The following is a 23,473-nucleotide window of genomic DNA, read 5'->3' as shown; positions in this document are numbered from 1 at the left end:
CACAAAGGACACAGAAACCTGTGCCTCATGACATAACACAAGGACACCTGGGTTTTGCTGTTTCCACTGATTCAATGAAACTGGATAGGAGTAACCTGAGCTACTGTGGAAACTTCCCAGAGACAAGCAGCGGTATCTGCCTCAAAGATCTGTTGATGAGACTGATGTGTGGAGATGCTCCACGGGCAGGTTGAAGGTTGGGACAAGGTGACAGCCAAAGGTTTACCCAATGTGACTACACCAGCCCTTATTATTCCCACTGAACTAAGCTTACATAGCACTATTTCAATGCGCCTCTTAGCATTTACCAAACAGTTTTTATGCTGAACTCCTAAATTGCCTTCATACTACAACCACCAACAACAACAACACCTCCCAAACTGTTGTTATATAATTGCTCTGTCTCCCACTGTACAGCCTCCCCTAAATGGAGTTGTCATTATTTTGATTTGGTTGTTAGGGAGAGTAAATAAATCCAGACACCAGGAGACCCCACCGGTCTGGGGGGAAGGCTGCCCAGAGGCGGGGAGAGGAAGTCTCCCTGTGGACAGCATTTCAGCCCTATGACATCACTGCTAAACCACAACACAGCAGCCAAAGCAAGGTCTAACATAAGCAATGCACGGGGGAAAATAAACCAATAAAACAAATGATGTACAATAAATCGTCAGAAACCACAAGTTGCAAGAATGCGAGGGGAGGTAGTAAAGCAAAAAGGAGGTGGAAGAAACAGCACGCTAAATGTTCAGAGCCTGTTGAGACTTGCTCAGTTAGTGAGAAAAGGCTACTGAGAGCAAAAACAATCATGCTACATCGCTTGATTACGACATGGTGGCACGAGTGGAGTACACAAAACACTTTCTGGACCTGGATTCATTATGCAATAAATCATGGAATGATCACAAACACAGGCGAAGACAGTTTCTTCCAGACCCACCAATACGATTATGATTGTGTGCTTTCTATTTTGCAATGTCACCAGAATTATTTCTCTATCCTTCAGACCTCCGACAATCAGCCGACAAAGACGAATCCCTCTCCTAGCCATGCATGAACACGGTGCGAACTCTGCGCACGCCCGCCGTGGCCCCTACGGTCCACCTCTGCGCAACTGAATGTTTTGAAGTTAATTATAAGCAAATATCCCCCAGCGTTCACTCCTGAAAACAAAGTCGGCCTGGGATGGCTTGACAATTGCTTCCAAGATGTAATTCAGACCAGCTGTGCAGTTTGGGTGGGAGGGGTTCCTCGCAGACCCCCCACCCCCTCCCAACACACCACCCGCTCAATACAGACAAACATACATAGAAACACAGCCAAACCCCCTTTGTCTGTGGAGTCAAGATTTTGTTTGTAAATCACCACTTAAGATAAAAGCAATCCAAAGCAGGGTACTCTCCAAGCCATAGGGGCTGGCCTCCCGCACAGTTTTTCCTTAGCTGTCTGACCCCCCCCCACCTCCTCACACACACACACACCCCTCTCGCTCCCAGCCTCCACTGGAGCTCCCTCCAGCTCTCTTTCAATCTACATGAGAAGGATCCATTTGGACACTTCAGTGTTGCCCCAACTGAGCCAATTGACCGGGCCTTCTAAAGTGCATCTAGCAGGTTCTGCTATGCCTCCTCAAATGACCCAGTTAGAAGTAATTTTCTCACATCCATTCTCAGAAAAACTTTGTGGGGAAAAATTTAAAAGAGAAAAAGAAGACAGGCAGATAAATAACAAATGACTTAATTTTTTAATAAGCCTTGGTATAGTGTCTCCTACAGAAAAACACAGCAGTTGGGGGTTGCGCTAGGTCAGCCACTGTGAACACACAGCTCTAGACCCTCACACAGGAATCAAATGTGCCTGATTTTCTGCTGATTCAGGAACAGCTGCAAAAGTTGGCTCTGAAGCAATACTTGGATTGGAGCAAAAAGCACCAATACTTGCTTCCATACTAGCTAAACAAGACATCAACAGGTATCAAGGGTATCAGGGTTATCTGCTGAAGGTCCATGTCAGTCCCTGGAGATTTCAGACCTATTAGGACTCTACTGTGTGAGGCTAATGTTTGCTTTGCTACAATCTGAACCCAAAGTAACTGAGTATTTGAAAAGCTGACAATAATAAAATTGTCAGTGCCACTTCTTGGTGCAAATTTTTCATAAACAACCTCATAAGCCTTTTGAAATGTGGCTGCCTGCCTAATGTTCTGGGTGCATATCCAAAGGCAGCTTGAAGCATCAACTCACCCAAGCATCTTCCTTTTACCTCATGGACCATGGAGCTCTCTCCTGCACTTTCCCTGCATAAATAGATGTCTCCCAGGGAGTGGACATTCTTGGTTTGACATATACTTGCAAATTTGTTTATTTTCCCTGAACACTTTGGATAAACTGTGATTTGTTTTTCCTGCGAAAGCTGGGACAAACAGGAAAAGTGCTTGCCAGCTAACCCCAACATCTGTGAGACATTTGTGGGGAGACCTGTGTGAGGTTCGCTTCACCATCACGACACACAAAAAGCCCTGCGTAGAGCTTGCCACGTGAGGTAATATCCTTTCAAAGCCTCAGTCTCATAGCCAAGCAGACTGACTCGCAAACCTCTGCCTTCTCCCATCTTCGTTGGTTCACCACTAAAATCCAAAAGGCCATTTGAAAATCTGAAGATAACACATTCATAACACAACCAGAAGCTCGTCTATGTGCAGGCTCTGCCATATTGCTTTCCTCTGACCTGTCCATGTCCTTGCATAAGTTGAGTAGAGAGGAAGGTGAAGTTCAGTGGCAAAGGAGAGATGAGACTGATGTCTTCGATGGGACAAGTACGCCACATGCGGCTTCTCTTTGTCTGACAAGGCAGAGTGCAAAGCTGGCTTGCATGCCATTGCGGGCACACAAGCGAAATGTGCGGTCAGCCAATGGCTTCCTGAGAGTGTTTCGTCCTTCCAGAGCCACTGGCCACGCTTCCCCAAAATCCCAACGTGTTAACAGCCAACCGTGTAAATGGAGGTTGCCTTTTAGAGTCTGGTCTCTTATGGGAAAACCAGATGGTCCTTTTAATGATAATTGAAACAGGAGAAGCCTCAGTGGTATGGCAAAGTCACTGTTCAGCTTTTCCCTCTTACTGTGCTCTTCTAGGGGAGGAGAAGCAAGTACGTACTGTAGTTTTTGAGAGTGTGTAAAGGCAACAGAAGTGGCTCCCTAGAGGCACAACTACCTAGCTGCAAATTTAAGCCTCTGCAATGCCTTTGCCATCAGTGGTCAGGATGTACTGTAGTTTTTGTAGAGAACATAAATGGCCTTGTTTGATATCTCTGGCTGGGAATGGCTTTCCCTGTGCCACATAACTCAACGTGATGATGCTTGTTAAAGTAAGTGTCTGATAGCTGATGTAGTGATGGGGACCTAGCAAGTGGGTGGAAACTGGCCATAACAAAATCGGGGAGAAAAACCGGTTAAAAAACCTAAATTCTAAGAAAGGTGTGACAATCTGGAGCACCCTTGTCCGTTATCCACATTCTTGGCAATAGCAAGAGCAGTGTGGAAACATTACCTGCTATGCATTACTACTATATCATACAATATCATATCTGCTTTGCGTAGATGGTGAGAAAGTATTGTCTTATCACGTCAACATTTGAAGCATCAGAATCATAAGACAGGAATTTGAATCTATATAAGCTATGAAACATTGCTATGAATCACCTCTGAACATCTTAGGGCAGACTGACCAAGACATGTAGGGCAGACTGACCAACACATGAAGCACTTTTCTTTGAGCGTTCCATTTAAGTGGCATAAACAGTCAATAGCATGTGTAGTACTTCTGCTGCTTTTGAGCTCTCCACCTGTCTTTGCATCAGCAAAACAATCTCACATGCATCTTTCTAAACGCCTCAGCAAGTGCAGCAAGCTTCCAGAGGCCTAGCTGCACCAATATCTCACACATGCACGTATTCGACAGCATAGCTGAAAACCATTATCCGAAAGTGACCCTGCAAGGAAATGGAATGTTACTAATGTGACCTTGTGGCTGCTCTGCACTTGCAGGGAGAGCTCCGTTAGTGTGAGCATGCAGAGATCTCCACTCTGCCGTCATCCCCCCTCATGCGCCTCCGGGCCAATGGGGCTTGCGTCAGCGCTCATTGTGGTGCAAGGACTCCAGAGAGATCACCTGCCCAAGCCCCAGCTTTCTACTATGCTAACACATGCTTGTTGTTAACCTGAGCGCTGAACAAGGCGCTGGCAAATTCCCCACAGACTTATGTCGGCTAAAAGCATCGTCCCAGCAGTGCAGCTCTGCGAACAAGATGTTCTGTTCGAGTGCCCAAGACATATTACATGGTAGGACTATGTGTCCTACTCCTGCTCTGCCAGGTGTAGGATGTGGGGCTACCTCGATTAACCTCACACTGCAAGGACCGGTGAGCACGAGAGACAGAGCTTAGTTTAGAAGAGAGATAAATCATCTCAATTATTTTGTGTCACTGGTAATTCTGGCTCATAATTACTTGTGTGTTACGTGGAAATATCATTAGCGCTGTTTATTGTGCTCTTGCCCAATGCCCTTCACTTTCCTGGTGAAGGTTCCAAGTGACTGAAAAAGCAAAAATTTAATTATAAGAAACTGGTCAGAGGTAATAAATGGCGTTTAACTTCCACAGTGTGTGGCCAATTAAAACATAGATTGTTCTTGGACTGTTAGAAAGCGGATGCCAAATTTTGGAATTTCTCCATTGTCCTTTTGGTTTCATGCAACAATTGTTACAACAGCACAGGGAATGCAATATAAATGCAATCAAAAACACTCTGAAGAATGTCCTCTCAAAAATGCCAAAACATGACCTCACATTTCCAGAATACAGATAACAATCAGTATTACATAATCAAAGTACAAACAAAACCTGTGGCTTGACAAACTTGAGACGAGCCATAAATCAGGATGTCTGCATTGCAGCCTCATTCTGGATGATTTATTTTGCAAAGGCTGCTCCCGGTTTGCAAAGATATTTCCGTCAACACGACAGCCCCTTGACTTCATCTGCCATCATCTTAACCTCAAGCCATGGCCTACTTTCAAAGCCTGGTTGGAATTTGAAAGGAAATGATCAATAACCATGAAAGATGCCCTTTGACACTTCAGCCTACTGGAAATCTGTGATCCCACTCATTTTTTATGGTGCCCTCTAAACCAATGGAATGTTGTGCAAAATTACTCAAGCAAATGGTGACTTTGAATCCAGTATAGAGCCTTTTTGTCTCTCAGAAAATTCCCCTATTTGCCCAGATGAGAGGTCCTCAATAAAGCCTTTTTAATAAGGATGCGGGCGAGTTACTGCTGGTAATCGCGCCGACATGCAGAATACTCATCAGCGGCACTTTAACTATGCCAAGGGGAAAAAAGAAAGAATGAATTGAACGCCTGTTGAATGTCTTTGTTGAACTGCTGTGTGTAAAGCAATTCAAAAACATCAGCTTACAGAGCCACCAAATCATCACTTGATATTGTGCATCTACAATATGAATCGATATGAGAGTCACCGCAAGATACGGTATATGGGAAAGAGTGACAGATACAATCTACAGACCAATACCCCCTTTTCACATGAAGTGGTGCAAAACAAAGGCACACTGTATGTAGCTTCTTGACCACAAATCCTCACTTCCTCTATTGTATAATCACAGTGCTCTGTGTGAATGTGTAAAACATGCAACAGCGAAAAAGAACAGACTTGATTCCTCCATCACTGATGTTGTAAAATTGTAGTAGGCGGTCAGGGAAGCAGGGACAGTGAACAGGATATCAGCCTTGGCAATGGACAGCATCAATTCGGGAAGTTCTGCATGGTGGCTGTCTGTATATTTTCATACCCAAGTATACAACCTGCTCTCTGCATGGCCTGGGAATTGGACTGGCTGACCAGACTTCTCTAACGCACCAGACCAGCAGCCTCCCAGATTTTTCTGGAAGCATGTGGCAAGAAAGCCACGGTTCACACAAATTCTGCAGAGGCCGACGTACTGTAATGCTGACGTTGGGACGAGTTAAGCATCTTGAATGGTGCAGGTCAAGACAATGAGCGTGTAAAAAAAAGGTAAAGTGCTGGTGGGTTGCTGTTGCGAAGCCAGGCCAAGAACATTTCTACCCAGCCCACACAGAGAGCAAGAAAGACATCCTGTTCTTTCTACTTATGAGATACACACACACATGGTCTTTAAACCGTCCGATGGTGAAGGTTTTCGACTCACTATTGTGTGTGTGTTCTTGCATGTGGCTTTCACAATGATGAAAATCTGCTCCTTTGACCTAAAAGGCTGTGTGTTCTTCACGGCAGATAGCTAGCAGCCATGGCTGCAGGCCCGTTGGCATCTTCCACACAGACACAATCCCCTCTCCTTCCCCTCCTTCCTCTCCCCCTGCGCTCACTTCCACAGGGCTCCTTTCATGCATCTGGGCTGATCCCTATCGACTAACCTCGTTCCCCACAGGGAACTGGCTCAACACAGCCTTTGAAGGGAGCAGGACCTCGCCTGAGACCTTTGGAAGGTGGGGGGACACAACAAACAGCAGAGGAAAGCAGCAAAACAACAAAACAACAGCAAGTATGCATCTTGGTGCAGGTACTCTTGAAGGCAGTCGAGACATGATCAAAAGGCTTAGATAGAGCAGGGCAGGGCTGTCTTTACCATACAGCTACTTCTGAAGGCCTCTAGGCCTCACACACAGTTTCTGATTGGAGCTGATATGCCACAGATATGGAATCTCAAAGCCACTTGATGGAATGATCACATGGATAAGGTGCTCAGAAGTCTGGGACTGGGCAGAGCAGGCATTCATTTCTGTACAAAGGCCATGGTGTCTATTCTAAGGCAGCTCTTCTACTTGCGTACTTTGAGATAACCTTGACTGACAACTGGTTGAAAGCAAAATCTCCAAAATCTCCAAAGACAAACTGTTGTCAGTTGACAACTGAAGCCAGTGACATAATTGGGTGGCCATGGAGTGGCCAGGAGAGGTCAGTGCCACCCTGGAATGAGCCACCCCAGTACTGGAAAGTGAGACAGCCAGCTATAATTGATAAAGCATCAATTATGCTTCATGGTGAAAATCTGTCCTCGGGGTAAATGTCGATCAGTTATGAAAGCCTAATGATGCTGCATTGAATGACTAGAATATCTTGCTGTGATATACTAATTTGTTCAGCAAACATTTGTTCAGCAAGTGAATGTGTGTTGGGTCCCTTTAGCAGTGCTGCTCTGTGAGCTACATTGTGAAGTAAGCTACTGATGAGAAATGATGGACAGATGCTTAGGGAAAAACTAATGCATATTTTGTATGGTATTGTAATAGTAACACTGTATTATTTTGTACACATACACACAAACACACACACACACACACACACACACACACACACACACACACACACACACATCTTCTAAGCTGCTTCTCCCTAAGGGTCACGGGGGTGCTGGAGCCTATCCCAGCTGTCATTGGGTAGAAGGCAGGTATTACTTTATATTTAGATGTTTACTTAGCAGTGTGTCACCCCAATTAATCCTCTGGGTCTTATCTGGCCACACCATAATAAAAGTCCCCCTGGTTCTGGGTTGAGTGGACCTACAGTCCACTTTGCTGTATGGTCCTATTCATTAGGCTATGTGTAACCTACAAAAGCTGACATAACCCTGCATAAATGTTTATAAATACTTGTTCCAATAGGCATAATTTACTAAGATGGTTACATTTGCCAATTTTGATCAAAGTTAGCTAAAGAAGCCTTTATGACCGATGACACCTACTGCAATAAGCATTTATAAACATGTATGTAGGGTTCTGTCAGCTGTCGAGATGGTAGGTGTCATGTAACCTTATGAACAAAACCCTCAGAAAAAAATTAGACTCAAATAGCAAAGAAGCAAAAAACTACACAGTAACAGGTTTATCTCTGTGGCTTTGATCTCCCCCAGCTGAACCGAACTCCATTGGCTGACCCAGCCCCAGCGCAACCGAAACTAGTCTGGCTGGGAACGGAGCCAGGATGTTGTGCACGAGGGCCGTCTGACACCAGGGTCAGTGTGTAATTTCGAGTGTGGGACAGTTTTAGTGTCTTCTTCACTCTGGAGATGTTATCTTCAGGCTCACAAACAGCAAACAAAGGACAGCTTCGTGCCAAGCCTCAAGTTTCCCAAAAAAGAACGCCCTGTCATCTATCCTCGCACAGTGGCAAAGCACCTGTCAGGAGACGCTTATGAAATACAGAAGTTATGGAAAATAGTCCTAAACGCAGAAACGGTTATGTAATAGACTGGAAAGTGATGGTAAGAGGTTGCAGGAGGGGGGAAAAGCACAAAAAGTATAGCAAATTTTATTTTAACGCCTGAAAGAAACTAATAATGAATGCTGTGATGCCCAAACCTATCATCTGATGCAAGTTAGACTAATCAGGGAGTTGTTTGGTCTAATGACTCTCACCACTAAGTGTAAATGAACATGTCTGCTATATGTAAACCCTACACTCCTCATCTGTAGTTAAAACAAAAGACCTCTTTTTTCAGTGTAGCACACGTACATGTGCATATGAGGGTGTTTCTGTGTGTGTGTGTGTGTGTGTGTGTGTGTGTGTGTGTGTGTGTGTGTGTGTGTGTGTGTGTGTGTGTGTGTGTGTGTGTGTGGGCCCTTGCACTTGGAGGTCACACAGAGATACGATCTGTCCACTTGATCTACTGGACTATGTGCTCTTTTAGGAATGCGTCCTCTCCATACTGTGCTTTCTCACAGGAGGAAAACACTCTTCGACGCATACTTGGTGGGAACCCATCAAGAGATTCTTTCAATTTTGTGGTCCTTACCGTCTGACCATCATGTCTGCCATTTGTCCCACCCTGCTCACTAAAGGAGGCCACAATATGAAAATGAAAACCACATCATAGGACTTTCCATCCTAACACTAGAGTTTAATACATTAGTTGTCACGCATTTTAAATCTTTCAGCCACACTGGTTTGACAGAATTCAGTTTCATATCCTTTTTATCAGTTTTCATTCATCTGTGATCTCTCTCTACACTGCCCAATGTGCATTACACAAATACATCGTACAATCATATAATGACTGCTGTGTGAACCAATCTTGACTGCCTAGCTGCTATACTATATCACTGTTGTCGGAAGAAAACCTTGTATCTACATTTTGGACATTTTTCAGTCTTTGGCACAGTTTGAAAATGCCTGTTGCCCTTTATGTTGTACGTAAATTTCATGATAAATGGACTAAAAGTAATCCAAAATGACTTGGGAACAAATTTGGCTCCATTGACTTACATTAAAAGTAAAGTAGATTTTTCCCTTCTCCTGTAAAGTTACCACATTGAAGATACAAGGTTCCCTTCTGACAACAACGATGTGTAACTATAGGCTAATAAACACAACCAAGATATCATCAGTGTAATCTTCCCTTGGCTGTCCATTGGAAGCAGCTATAGTCATTATTCAGGACAAAACAAATCCAGAGATATTTTATTTTCTATTTCAGCCACCTACTTTGCCAACTTTAGCGTTTAGCTTTCAGTAGTCGTCTTTCACCAGCTAACAACAAAACAAAGAAAAAACAAAATCCACCTCAAAAAGGTTGTAGACTTTCCAAAAGTTCCTCATACCTTCCAAGATACATCATCATAAGGGGATTCTCCTGGTCTTCAAACTGGAAGACTACTGTTGCACTTCTTAATGTTCACAATGGCTACATTTCTTAACCTGGCCAAAATGTCCCCTTTATAAAGGGGCCGGATTCACAAAAGCAAGAAAATCTTCTTAAACGTGTGTTTCTTCTTAACTTCATTCTTCAGAAAAAGTTACAAGAAATTGTACTTTCTTAAGAATTCTCGCATTTTCTATTTTAAGATCAAGTGTTGTCTTGAAAGTGAAAGTCTTGAAAATGTTATGTTCTTAAATGTTTCCTTAAACTTTTCTTAATGAGAGTCACACTTGTCTCAGGCTGTAAGACTTGCTATAAAAACCTTTGGAAGTTTTTTTTCTTAAAACGACTTTCATGAATCAGGCCCAAGATCTACAATGTCAGCACTTAGAGTCTGAGGAATAGCGTACCAGTGACCTCTAACATCTACTTTGACCTCTAAGTCTACTTTGGACAACATGGACAAATATAACAGGATAAAGAAGATAGTGGTAAGTTTTTGACACTGTTTTCCATTGAATACCGAAACTTTTATTTACTCAATGTGCTATGACTACATGGATGACCTTCACAAAAGTGTCAACACAAAGAGACTCTTTTAAAGATTGATGCTTTCTGGAGGAGGAGCTTGGGGAGCTGTGGTGGGCAGGTGGTCCCTACCTTTGTGACAGCAGGGTATCCTGCTGCCACTTCAGCAGGGCAGTAGAGCCTTTCCTCATGAGATGCCTCCACTGAAGTGGCCCATTGGTCCAGGAACCCACTTGGAGTGTATAGCCCACAGTCCCTCACACTGGTCTCCCGCTCAAAGTCCTCACACACACCGTCGCCGTCATAATAGTAGCACATGCTGGGCTCGTCTGGGTGAAAGTGAATAAAAGAGAGAGAAAAAAGAGAGAGAGAGAGAGAGAGAGAGAGAGAGGGTATCATACACATACCACGCAAACAATACGACAGAGCCGTGCTGGTTACAAGTGAGACCAAATGTTCAAGCACATTCCAAAATGTGTCTGTTAGAAATTATATTTCGTGTGGTGCTGGTTTGGCTCTGGATTGTATAGAGCTTCACAGGTCAGGACCCCCACAAGACCACCACAGAGCAGGTAGTGTTTGGGTGGTGGATCATTCTCAACACTGCAGTAACACTGACGTGGTGGTGGTGTGTTAGTGTGTGTTATGCTGGTACCGGTGGATCAGACACAGCAGTGTTGCTGGAGTTTTAAACACTGTGTCCACTCACTGTCCACTCTATTAGATGCTCCTACCTCGTCAGTCCACCTTGTAGATGTAAAGTCAGAGACAACAGCTCATCTGCTGCTGCACAGTTTGTGTTGGTCATCTTCTAGTCCTTCATCAGTGGTCACAGGACGCTGTTGGCTGGATACTGATGTGTCTGATCCACTTGCACCAGCACCACACACACTACCACTGCAGTGCTGAGAATGATCCACCCTGCACATAATACCTGCTCTGTGGTGGTCCTGTGGGGGCCCTGACCACTAAATTATTCCATTGAAAAAAATTTTTATGAATATTCAAAAATGTAAAAAATTGGACTATTTTCCTTGCATGGCTTCCTGTGGGATGATAGAGTATCTGAGCACGAATGCCTTGACAGACTTTTAGACGCTCATCTTAAGTGAAGCGCTTCAATTAAAAGTGGCTGATTTTAAAGCTTAGAAGTTTATAAAGTTTATCCATCTTTCGAGAAATGTCACTAAAGTTCGAAGCGATGCGGAGAAACTAGTTTGCGCATTTGTTTCAACAGAGTTGATCACTGTAATGATCTTCTTACTGGACTGGACTCGTACTGGCTGCCTGTATTGTTCAGAGTAGATTTCAAAGTTCGGCTACTAGTTTAAAAGCTCCAAATGACCTTCAAACACTCGCTTACATCACAGAGTGTCTGTCTGTTTATGTTCCAGCACGTCATCTAAGATCTGCAGACAGTGACCTTCTACAAACACTTTCCGTAAAAAAACGGAAACGTGGAGACTCATTCAGTTATTCTACTTCTAAAAAACACATCGATTTAACTTAGCATTCAATTAAAACTCTACGTCTCATGCTATTTGTCTTTTAATTTGATCTGTGTCATTTTTTATATTATATTATAATTATAACATATATAATATAAATATAATATAATTTATATTATATTATAATATATTATACTATAATTAATACTTCTTGCATTACTGTTAAGCTTTTTCACCTGTCGATAAAGCACTTTGAGCTGCCACTGGCATGAGATGTGTTATATAAACAAACATGATTATTATTATTATCATTATTATTATTATTATGAAAGAAAAAGGTGATATTGTGTCATTTATACTGTTTGTCCATGCGATAACATAATTAAACTGAACATTCATTTCAGTTAAGTCCTCATTTTTGGGAGAAACAGGCAAAAAAAGATGTCAATGCTAATTGGTATTCATAGGCTTGCATTATGTGTTAACTACATTAGCCTCGTAGGTCCAGTGCAAAACTAAAGAAGCAGAGTTCAGACACTGAACATGCCGAGTCTGATGGACTGCTTTTGGATTATGGCGAAAGATGTTGTACATTTCTTGCCAAATTATTGCCTTAAAAATAATCCCTGCTAGACGCCAACATGGATAAAAAAACTCCAAAGCTGGCTAAAAACTGGCCTCTGAGTTTCCTCTCCACGCTCCATCAGGACGAGGCAGTAACAGGAGCTTGAACCCGCTGACACGCTGGGCGGGAAAAAAAAAAGGGGGGAAAAAAAAGGTGAGGAATTCTCCTGCCAGTAGACAGCAGTAGGTGCTTTTAAAGAGAAACAATGCCTTTGTGGTGTCATCCCTCTTTTTTCTCCCATCCATCTCCCCGAGAGAGAGAGAGAGAGAGAGAGGGGGGGGGGGGGGTAAACAAGTTTGTCCTCACTGGACCCACTAAAGGTCCCACTTTATATTAAACGTCTCTAATAACTGTGTAGTTACATGTGAACAACAATGATTTAGTCACTGTTACAGATGGATTACAGAAGTTTACCTTATGTAATTACACATGAGTATCAACTTCAGTTGTTATATAGGTACAGTGCAATTACAGAGTCATGTGATGAGGTTATCTTGTTACAACACAGTTATTCCACAGTAATTATGTAAAACAAATGTAATATGTAAAAAAAAAAAAATCTGCATTATATCAAAAAGATATTCAAGTGGCAAAACTTAAGTACACATGTGTAATTACACAGGCTGTACTACTGTAATACACCTGTAACATTGATTAAATAATCAGTAGTTCCAGTGTTGTTAAATATGTTATTAATGTGTAACTACACAGTTATTAGACACTTAAGATAAAGTGGGGCATTAGGATCTCCAGAAGGGCTGGTTTACAAGACAAGGGAAAAAAATCATCTATCAAAACTTTGACCGGACGTTAAGGAACAACTTTTGGAATAATTTTGGATGACTTCTGTTGGTATCTCCAACAGACTTAGACTAAAGGTTGAGTAGGTTTTTTCCTTGTCCTGTAAAGTTCTGACAACAGCAATATATATATATATATATATATATATATATATATATATATATATATACATAAATAAAATGGTAACTTTACAGGACAACATATAACCTACTTGACCTTTAATGTAAGTCAATGGAACCAGAATTTTTTCCAAGTCATTTTGAGTCTATTTTTGGTCCATTCTTCATGATATTTACAGACAATACAAAGGATAACAGATATTTTCAAATTATGTCAAAAACTGAATATGCTATATATATATATATATATATATATATATAAACCTATCACTGCTGTCAGAACAAACCCTTGTTTCTTCATTTTTGTCATTTTTCAGCTTTGACATCATTTGAAACTGCCTGTTGCTCTTCACATTATGGATGAAATGATGAATGGTCCAAAAGAAATGACCCAAATTTACCCTGAGAAAAGTCTGGTTCCATTGACTTGCATTAAAAGTAAAACAGGTTTTTTCCCTCTCCTGTAAAGTTCCCTGTTTGGAGAAACTTTTTTTTTTTCCAGCGATATACACTTGAAATTCCCTGCATGTCTTATTCCAGACAAATAAAAAAGGCTGTGATTTTGATTTAGATTCTGACAACAAAAAGGAAACAAATGCACAGAGAAAAAGGAGAAAAGGCGTGAAAAGAGAGCCAGAGGAACGGGATCTGATGAATTTGTCAGACTAAGATCTATCGTCCTTATTTAGAGAGAAACAGAGACAGACAGAGAGAGAGAGAGAGGGAGAGAGAGAGAGACAGAGACGGAGAGAGGGAGAGAGAGAGAGGGAGGGATGGCTTTTCCAGACTCTGTAGCTGGAGACTACTCTCACTCCTTCAGTCTTCATCTTCTTCCTGCTTCCTTCTCCATCTGTCTGTCCCTGCATCTCTTCTTTATTTCCTCTCTTTCTCTCTCCCTCTCTCTTTCTCTCTGTTCTCCCCCCTTTACCCACCACTCACACTCACATTCTCTCCATCCTCTCCCTCGCTCTCTCAATCTTTCTTCACCTTATCCTCCCTCGACTACATCCCCATCACCTCTTTTGTCTTTCCTGCCTCTCTTGCTTGTTCTGCTTCTCTCCTTCCTTTTCTCCTTTTTCTTGCTTGTCTTTTTCTTACTCTCTCTCTCTTTCTCTCGCTCCCCCACTTCTCTCTGTTCTTGTTCTCTTATCTCTCACACATTATGTGTCTTTCTCTTCTTTCTCTTCTCACTCTCTTCCGGTCTCTTTCTTTTTGTCCCTCTCTCTCTTTGTCTTTTTGCCTCTCTGCCAGTCTCTCTCTCTCTCTCTCTCTCTCTCTCTCTCTGTCACTCTCTATCTTGTAGTCTCTTCCTCTTTCTCTCTTTCTGTCCCTCTTTATCTCTCCTTTTTTCTCTGTCTTTCAGTCTCTCTCTTTCCCCCTCTCTTTCTCTCCCCCCTCTTTCAGTCTCTCTCTTTCCCCCTCTCTTTCTCTCCCCCCTCTTTCAGTCTCTCTCTTTCCCTCTCTCTTTTTCTCCCCCCTCTTTCAGTCTCTCTCTTTCCCCCTCTCTTTCTCTCCCCCCTCTTTCAGTCTCTCTCTTTCCCCCTCTCTTTCTCTCCCCCCTCTTTCAGTCTCTCTCTTTCCCTCTCTCTTTCTCCCCCCCTTTCAGTCTCTGTCTCTTTCCTTCTGTTTCTTTCTCTCTCTTTTGCTCTAACTCTATCTTTCACTTTCTCCCCCTCTCTTTGTCACCCTCTCTATCTTTACCTCTCTCTCTCTCTCTCTCTCTCTCTCTCTCTCTCTCTCTCAGACTCAGGGGTTCCAGTAAGGGGGACGGAGATGGGCTGTGCCAAGTTGGCCTCTGCGCAAATTCCAGTGCTCCCCTCAGCCTAGCTCTGCTGATGTTGAAACGAGGGGCTGCTGAAGGGGGCACTCACACTCTCACACACAAACACACACACACACACACACACACACACACCCTGCTCATAGCAGTTACGCTGGAAACACATTCATACATACCGATCAACACTCTCCTTCTCCACCTCTCTCATCCTCTCTTAAGCACGAAGGTGTCAGTATCACAAGCTCTACTTTGGATGTAAAAGCCTGCACTGTAACCGTCATCTGCGTTCATATCAATCTCCTCTGTGCACGTCAGCCAAATCATTTACAGAACTGAATTATGATTCAGTGTGTTTCACTTTCAATGCTCAAGAATCCTTCAGAACTTTCAAAGTTTCTGCATAATTAAATGGATCCAAAATTAACAAAGTCCTAAACTGTCAGAAACAAAGAAGCTGTGCAGGTACATTTTACATTCACCAAGGTACAAACAATGTAAATGTCCCCTCAAAGGTGCAACAGTGGTTTTAAGGTCTGATTGTGAACCTTAAATCAGTCATTCCAGATGAAAAGTTTATATTTGCACCTTTTCAGAACTGAATGTTTTAAACCAGAACAGTAGAATAAAAGCCGTAGGGTGTGTGGAGTCAGTACAGCTTAGAAAATATCATTTCAGTGGATTATGGTACAACTATGTTCCCTTGAGGACCCTTGAGGGAACCACCCCAATGACAAGAAGGGCACTGCCCCAGTGACAGTTATTGAGAGTGTATGGTCAAATTCCAATCATGCTAAAATAGCTCTACCTCTGCTTATAAACACAACTGTAGCATCGTTCGAAGGTTTATAATCTCTGCTTTCAATTGAATTTCTCAGTTTGTTTCAATGAGATTCCAGTAAGCAAATAAAATCAATGCAAATGTCAAACAGGTTTTTGTTACTGCTGACTTCAAAGGGTTAAGATAGGCCGAAGAGTCTAAAAACCCCATCCACCTGGTCAGGCCGTCAGACGTATGGTCAGAAAGACGCAGACAGACACACAGATGATTTATCCATTTCTGCATCCAATTTCCATGCAAAAACTACAAATATTTCAAGCCGCCACGCAGATGTGACTTCTTCCCCTAAAAGTAGGCGGACAGTGGAAAAAATCTGCCTGCTGCCATCCCAGCTTTGACAGACGCTGCGATAGGTGCACAACAACATGGAGAAACGGTCTGCGAGACTCTACGTAAGACCGCCGTAAAGGTGACATATGGCCAGAGACAGAAGGTCAAGCCCATTTTAGTTACTTAACAGTTGTTCTAGTGTTCGCGCTTGTTGTGGAATGAAACTGCTAGCAGTTTGCTCGAGGCAAACACCTTGAAACACCAGATCCCGCCTGGTACGACTCTTTTCATGTGCTGTTTGAGCTGAAAACGTGTTAATATCATGTTCCCAAGGGGTCCTTTCCATATGTGGGCACCGCAGACTTGACGTGACATAAGTTTCCTCAGGCCAAAACAAAAGGGGAGCTAGAGCGGAAAGCCCTCGTTTATGCATAAAGCAGAAAGCTGGACTAGGTGCCAAGGCATCCGTTCTGAATTTGTTGGCCTGTTCTTTTGAATAAAATATCTTCCAGACTTCACAGGGATGTCACACTGCTTGCGACAAACAGCGGGCCTTGCAATGATTTCTTGGGAAAAATAACTCATTTTCATAGCGTGTTTGTGATTTTATAAAAATATTAAGCAGACGGACATTTTTGAACTGGAAATACAAAGACGGAACTCTTGTAAAGTGATTATATAAACAGCTGCCAGATGATTTTAAAGCCTTTAAGGACTCACCTATGCAGTTGAAGAAAGGCTCTTTCTTGCATCGACTAGAGCAGCCATCACCATTCATGGAGTTCATATCATCACACTGCTCACCTTCGGACCTAACGAACACAGCATCATCACGAGTGAGTACAAAGCAGTACATATGGGCCAGTTAGAACCGTATCCTTAGCAAGTATGTCAAGCAAATATGCAATCCTGGCCTTCAAGCAAGCAATTGTATCATCCATTTGTGCATATTCAAGGTTACTTTGACAGTTATAAACTTCGGTCCACACTTTAGTCTCCAATAACTGTGTAATTACACATGAATAACACTGTAACTACTGATGAATTAGGCAATGTTACAGAAGAAGTACAGCCTATGTAATTACACAAGTGTATCTTCTACATAGGAACTTTGCAGTAGTGCAGTGTTAAAGTTACACTTTAAAATAAGTGGACAGTTCCTGTGTAGTTACTATGTAGGTACTGTGTAATAATGCAGTGGTAATAGTGGTAATTGCTACATTTCCTTTGGGATCAATAAAGTATCTATCTATCTATCTATCTATCTATCTATCTATCTATCTATCTATCTATCTATCTATCTATCTATCTATCTATCTATCTATCTATCTATCTATCTATGCAGATAGATATGCAGCACATTAATGAATGTCATAACAGTTACATGATAATATAAGGGGCCGTCTGCTGTTCTCTGACATAAAATAATGGTTTAAAGCTGAAACTGGTTACAGTGTCACTGCAGTAGCAACATAACTGTTACCTAAATGTTCGGAAAGCTGGCAGATACAGTGTAAGAAATGTCTAAATGTAGGTTATGACATACGTCATTTTATTGCTGAGGGAAAAAATGCTGTTCTAGTCTGAGTACAAATGTATTTATAATAATGTTATTACCCTTGTGTTATTACATAAGAGTGAATAGGCTGTTACAAATATTAAGATGCACTTGTGGAATTATATGAGGCAAAATTGAAATTGATCCACATGTGTAAATACATAAGGTGCAGTTCTGTAATCCACCTGTAACAGTAACTAAATCAACAGTAGTTACATTGTTGTCCACGTGTAACTACATAGTTGTTAGAAACACTTAATATAACACGGGACCTAAACTTCCATACTCTAGGGGGCGACAGTTATGCCTCTTTCTGTAATTACCTGCAATTATTTCAATCGCCATGGCAGCAATAAACATGTCTAGTGTGCAGGCTTACTTGTTGCATAAAAGAGAAAATGAACAGAGCATGCATGGGATAACACCCCTATTGTGCCCCCTTGCTGCAGGTATCAGAATGCATCTCAGAATAAAGTCACATGAATTTCTGAAAGACTTTGTGTTTGCTTTCTTGTGTGTGGCCTAAAGATCCATAGTCGCCTTTGTCTAAGCATAAAAGTTTGCTGTAGTCATTTCTGTCCGCTCATAACATCAGTCGATATGAAGATTTGTCTTGTAAACACACCTCTGGATGATTCCATCGCCACAGTATGGCGCTCCAAGACGGTGAGTGAGCGGAGGGGACGGTTCACTCTCTCCCAATCTGGACAGGGTCTGGACTTGGTATGTGTACACCATCCCATGTTGCACATCCCTAAACAACAATGCAAAAAATACACACCGCTGTTACACTTCCTCAAATCCCCAACCTGGAAGGTCTTCAGGAAGGTTGCATTGGTTACCCCTCAAAGGAAAGCTATGTACTCAAAGGCCCAATCTCATTTCATCCCTCGCCCCTACTACTTAACCCTAACCCCTTCGTTCATGCCTAGGGGTAGGGTGTCCCAGTTTTTTGTTGAGATAGAGGAGTAGGGCCAACTGTTTGAGGTTTCTCAGATGCACACTCCAAACAGTGTTATGAAAAAAAAAGAGCAAGATGCCTGCTCAAGTGACCAAAGAAACCCACAAATGTAAGAATTTTATCCATTAAAAAATGACGATAACCAGCGTGTTGTTTTAGCATGATGTAGTTTCAATGTGTTATAGTCTTTTTTTTTCATAATAAGCTTTAAAAATCACTAAGAGTATGCCGATGTCTCGGTAGCTAGCCAGTTACATTTCCCATTCCACCTTAAATGGTGTAGCATTCCTGGCACCATTTAAGATGGTTTGGGAAAGTTAGAACAAGAAGCTGAGGAACTAATGATGGGTGAGAACAAATAATTGTCCCTCTTTGAAGGCCAAGCAGTGAGGAGTTGAGCTTTACCCTCCTCTGCTATCAATGTACACTGGCAGAGTCGCCTGCAGGGCACCGCTAGTAGCTGTTAATGAAGTGATGCTCTTTTTTATTTGAGGGTCCCATTTCATAGGGAACATTTCAACCACTACCCTTGTTAGTTCCAAGGGGCAAGGTGACAGTTATAGGGGTAAAAATAAGAAAGGTTTTGAGCCAAAATCTCCACATATAATCATTAGTTCTCACTCCAAACCTACACTTAAATGTCTCTGCCTCACATAGCCTTTCTAAAAAAAATTTGGCTGGATATCAGGTGGGCTGAGGCACCTTCATTACTTCCTCTTTCAAAAAATATGATCTCAATATCCCATTATAGGCCTGAATTAGACAAGCCTGTAATTCTCTAATCTTAGGTCGGCTTTGTAGTAAACCTTCATAATTCGAAGCAACCCAAGGCAATTAACTGGCTGATTAGCAACAGATTCCAGCTTTTCCTGTTTAGACCTCCTTTTGCTAGCCATCACTCGCCGACTATGATGAGTCATTACCGTTGCTATGCATATGCATTTCAGCATCAACCTCCTGAAGCTTATCTGCAATCAGTTATGCTCACTTATACACAACAGCATGTATCAGAGGAAGGGCAGCGAAATGATCCAAGCTCTGCACTTAATACTGCTGGCACTGTGGCTCTTTCAATTCTGCTACAGTCATAGTAATTAAGAATGAAATGAGGGAAGTTCATCGTACTCTGAACTCAGTTGACTGACAGTCAAAAGTGCTTTGGTGAAAAGTAAGCATTCATCTTGGTTTGTTCCCAGCTTGTGTTCTTCATTCACTGAAGGAAGGTTTAGGCCTGATATTTGTACAGGAACTGTTTATTAAAGAATCTAATAATTGATTTCAGTTGGGAGTTTAGCAGTGCGTCCTGCTATGATGTACGGTTTGGAGACTGTGGCTCTGTCTAAAAGACAGGAGGCTGAGCTGGAGGTGGCGGAGATGAAGATGCTGAGATTTTCGTTGGGAGTGACAAGGCTGGACAAGATTAGAAATGAGCAGATCAGAGGGACAGTGAAGGTGGAGCAGTTTGGAGATAAAGCAAGAGAGGCCAGGTTGAGATGGTTTGGACATGTGTTGAGGAGGAACAGTGGATATATTGGGCAAAGAATGTTGGAGATGGAGCTGCTGGGTAGAAGGAGAAGAGGTAGACCTCAGAGAAGATTTATGGATGTAGTGAATGTGGACATGGAGATGGTTGGTGTAAAAGTAGAGGAGGCAGTGGATAGGGCAAGATGGAGGCAGATGATCCGCTGCGGCGACCCCTAAAGGGAGCAGCCGAAAGAAGAAGAAGAAGAAGAAGAAGAAGAAGAAGAAGGTTGTCATCCTTATTTCCTTTTCACCTGATTTTCTTCTTCAGTTTTTGCTGTGGCCAAATCCTGCCCACTATCTAGGTCTCCCCCTTGGTCATCATGCTACCCACATGTGAAGGGCACAGACTCTGATTTTTGGCCTCGCGATCATGATTCAAACTAGTTGAAGTTTATTTAAAACTCTACAAATACGACACTGGTCACATTTTTAAATCCATGATGCTCACTTAAACATGTTTACCTGTTGCTTCTTTACTGTGTCAGCGAAAACGGCGGAGAAACACAGAAAAACACAGCAGTGAGCGCTCCATGTTTGTTCACTTGCGTCTCCTAGTAATGGGAGACCGCTAGACTTCGGAAAAGTTTGCGGGAGTTCAGTGAGTTCCATTCGGTTCAGCAGCAGCTTAAAAGTTGAGTAGTGTGTGTTCCCTTATCGTTTAATGCGTGATACCCAAGATTTCATTCGTCCAAAAAATCTTGGGTACTGTGACACGCCCAGTCTTTTCATAATTTGATAAGTCTTTTTCAAGACTTTCATAATCTGTTAAGACTAGTCGTGTAGCGTGGCCAAGGCCCACTTTACTACTTTTTATTGACTGGCCTCTACCTGTTTCAGGCAATTATCACTACAGTAGCACTACTCTTACTTAAGTAAGGATTTTCACTAACCTATCCAAACTCGCATAGTATTAATCTCTTAGTTTAGGACAACATTCTTCCAACCAGAGCGCTTACAAGGCAAGATGTTGGAGTGGTGTTCTTTTACACCCCCTGCAGTCATGTGGTATTGTAACTGATATTGGTTGGGATCGCTTGGGAAGAGCTGAGACTCAAACAAAGGTTCGGGATGTTGGGGTGGGGTGGATGGTGATGGTGTGGGGGGCCAGGCACCTCTCTTTCCGCCTCCCACTGCGGACACTCAGACACAAACAAATAGCTGGCGTGCGGTTACGGCCCAGGATCCCACAAACCGGTAACCCAATCTGCAGTGTGCGGGCCAAAAACAAGACGCGCATCAGGAGAGAAAACATCCAGGCCACATAGCTCGACACCAGTGCGTGCAAGCGTGGGTATTTCATGGGGAGCCAGTACACTTTGGGAGTGGATTCCTAAAAAATGGAAAGGCTATAAACATGAAGAGATAGATAGACTGGTGAAAAATTGGATTTACACAGTTATTCTTTTCCAAATGTAGTTGACTAGACTGTGTTTGGCGACTGAAGTCTGTGCTAAACTATGGGGCTAATGTACTTATCAAGTATATCACTAGGTCAGTAAGCTCAATTAGACCCCCTTACCCTCGCTACGGCAGCACATATACTAAAATTGGATCAATACAGAGAAGACTAGCATGGCCCCTGCGAAAGGATGACACGCAAATCCGGCAGTCGTGGGCTGGAAGTTAGGGATCTGGCCCTGTGACCGGAAGGTTGCCGGTTCGATCCCCAGGGCCGACAGTCCATGACTGAGGTGTCCTTGAGCAAGACACCTAATCCCCAACTGCTCCCGGGGTGCCGTGGATAGGGCTGCCCACCGCTCCGGGCAAGTGTGTGCTCACTGCCCCCTAGTGTGTGTGTGTGCTCACTAGTGTGTATGTGGTGTTTCACTTCACGGATGGGTTAAATGTGGAGGTGGAATTTCCCCGGTTGTGGGATCAAAAGCATTTCACTATTTCCCTGATGTCTGTCACTGTATGGCAGACTGCTGTGCTAATGGATAATGGATGGTTGGTCCATACTTATGTCCACTTTAGTAAATCTTAGTGTCAAAAACCACAAAAGCAGGTCTGTCTAAGATTACCTAACAACTCAACACAGTTTAAGGAAAGTGTGGGATGACTTAGACACTTAGTATGTATGATGCTAACCTGGTGGCTACCCAGCTGCACTAGCCCCATAGCTCCAGTGTAAATAAAAGAGCCGAACATGTCTTGGCTTACGAGTTATTTATGCATCTAAGGGGAAAAAGTGCTTAAGTTAGATTTTTAGTCAAACTTTTGCTTCAGTGTAATGATTTGTCTCGCCAAACAAAGATCAGAACTGTCCAGGCAGTGATCTTTTTTGTGCTGGTCTTTAGGGATGCAAAAGTAAGACAACAAGAAATATTGGTGTCTTTGAACTTGAAGACTTTTGAGATTACTTTGGAAGAAAAAGAAAACAAATGGGTCCTTGATCAAGCCTCACCTCTCAATCCAAGCCCAGATAGCCAAACTGAAGCTCTCGTTCTGGACACATTGTGAGAAGAACCAATTCATTTGAAAAGACAACTGTTCTTGGAAAAGCAAATCTAAAAAAGGAAGAGCATGACAGCTACAAGATAGATGGATACAATCAGAAAAATCATGAGCAAACCATGCAGAAGCCTCGAGATCCAAACAGAAGTCAGGAAACTCTGGAGAAACACTAACCAAATGGTTGCCAGGAGCCAGAGCTGACTTGACGGCACTTAATAATTAATACGTTTTCTGGTTACTCTCACAGACAAAGCTACCAGTAAACTCTCCTGAAGGTCCAGCATAGTTGGCATGCATAGAAAAGACATATTGACTGAGGCATATGCTGGGATTAAATAGCAGGTCATATACAGACCATCAAGTAGTATTAATTCCTGAATGGCTCCTCCTTCCACATGTTAAGCCTGATGAATATCCCCTCCACACACATCCATACAAACAAAGCCACCCACTAAGCTACTCGTACTGACATACACATCGGCCACAACCAGCCCTCTACTCCCTTAGTCTGCCCATCCATAAAATGACACAATCAGGCAGCCGCACACACACGCGCATGCCTCCACATCGGCTCGTAATAAAAGAATGAACAAGAGAGGGGGGAAAAAAACATACAAAGGCCTCATTATTTGCATTTGCGTTGGCCGGCTTCCCCAGGGGAAACACAAGCCCTTCTCCACTGATTAACAAAACGACGCAGCCAAATTACCGGAGCGTTTGGGCACTGGCGGCTGCTGTTGCAAACACTGCAGGTTCACGTGAGGCCAAGTTTTTTGCGCTGCCGTCAGCACAGTTATAAGGTGCTTGGTCTAATGGGCAGGGAAGCAGTAACATTTAATAAGAGGCTAAACAAATCATTCAAATTAGCACTTAAAGATGAA

The 23,473-nt window shown here is 42.7% G+C and overlaps 1 protein-coding gene and 1 non-coding gene across 3 annotated transcripts in view; one reads left to right on the top strand and one right to left on the bottom strand.

Annotated features, from left to right (window-relative positions):
* Positions 1-23,473, bottom strand: part of pappaa (pregnancy-associated plasma protein A, pappalysin 1a) — a 154,457-nt gene that overhangs the window by 70,194 nt on the left and 60,790 nt on the right. For both annotated transcript variants that reach the window (XM_017723163.2, XM_037533561.1), the window contains exons 9-11: positions 18,279-18,407; positions 16,816-16,907; positions 10,347-10,543 (exon numbers count right to left, since the gene is read on the bottom strand). In XM_017723163.2, the coding sequence (XP_017578652.2) occupies positions 10,347-10,543; positions 16,816-16,907; positions 18,279-18,407 (418 nt within the window). The remainder of the gene's footprint in view (positions 1-10,346; positions 10,544-16,815; positions 16,908-18,278; positions 18,408-23,473) is intronic.
* Positions 21,660-21,762, top strand: LOC119262305. The gene has a single exon (XR_005129536.1). It is a non-coding gene; the product is annotated as a U6 spliceosomal RNA (small nuclear RNA).

The sequence above is a fragment of the Pygocentrus nattereri genome, chromosome 23, assembly GCF_015220715.1.
Source record: "Pygocentrus nattereri isolate fPygNat1 chromosome 23, fPygNat1.pri, whole genome shotgun sequence".
Lineage (NCBI taxonomy): Eukaryota > Metazoa > Chordata > Actinopteri > Characiformes > Serrasalmidae > Pygocentrus > Pygocentrus nattereri.
This window is presented reverse-complemented; position numbering and strand designations above follow the sequence as displayed.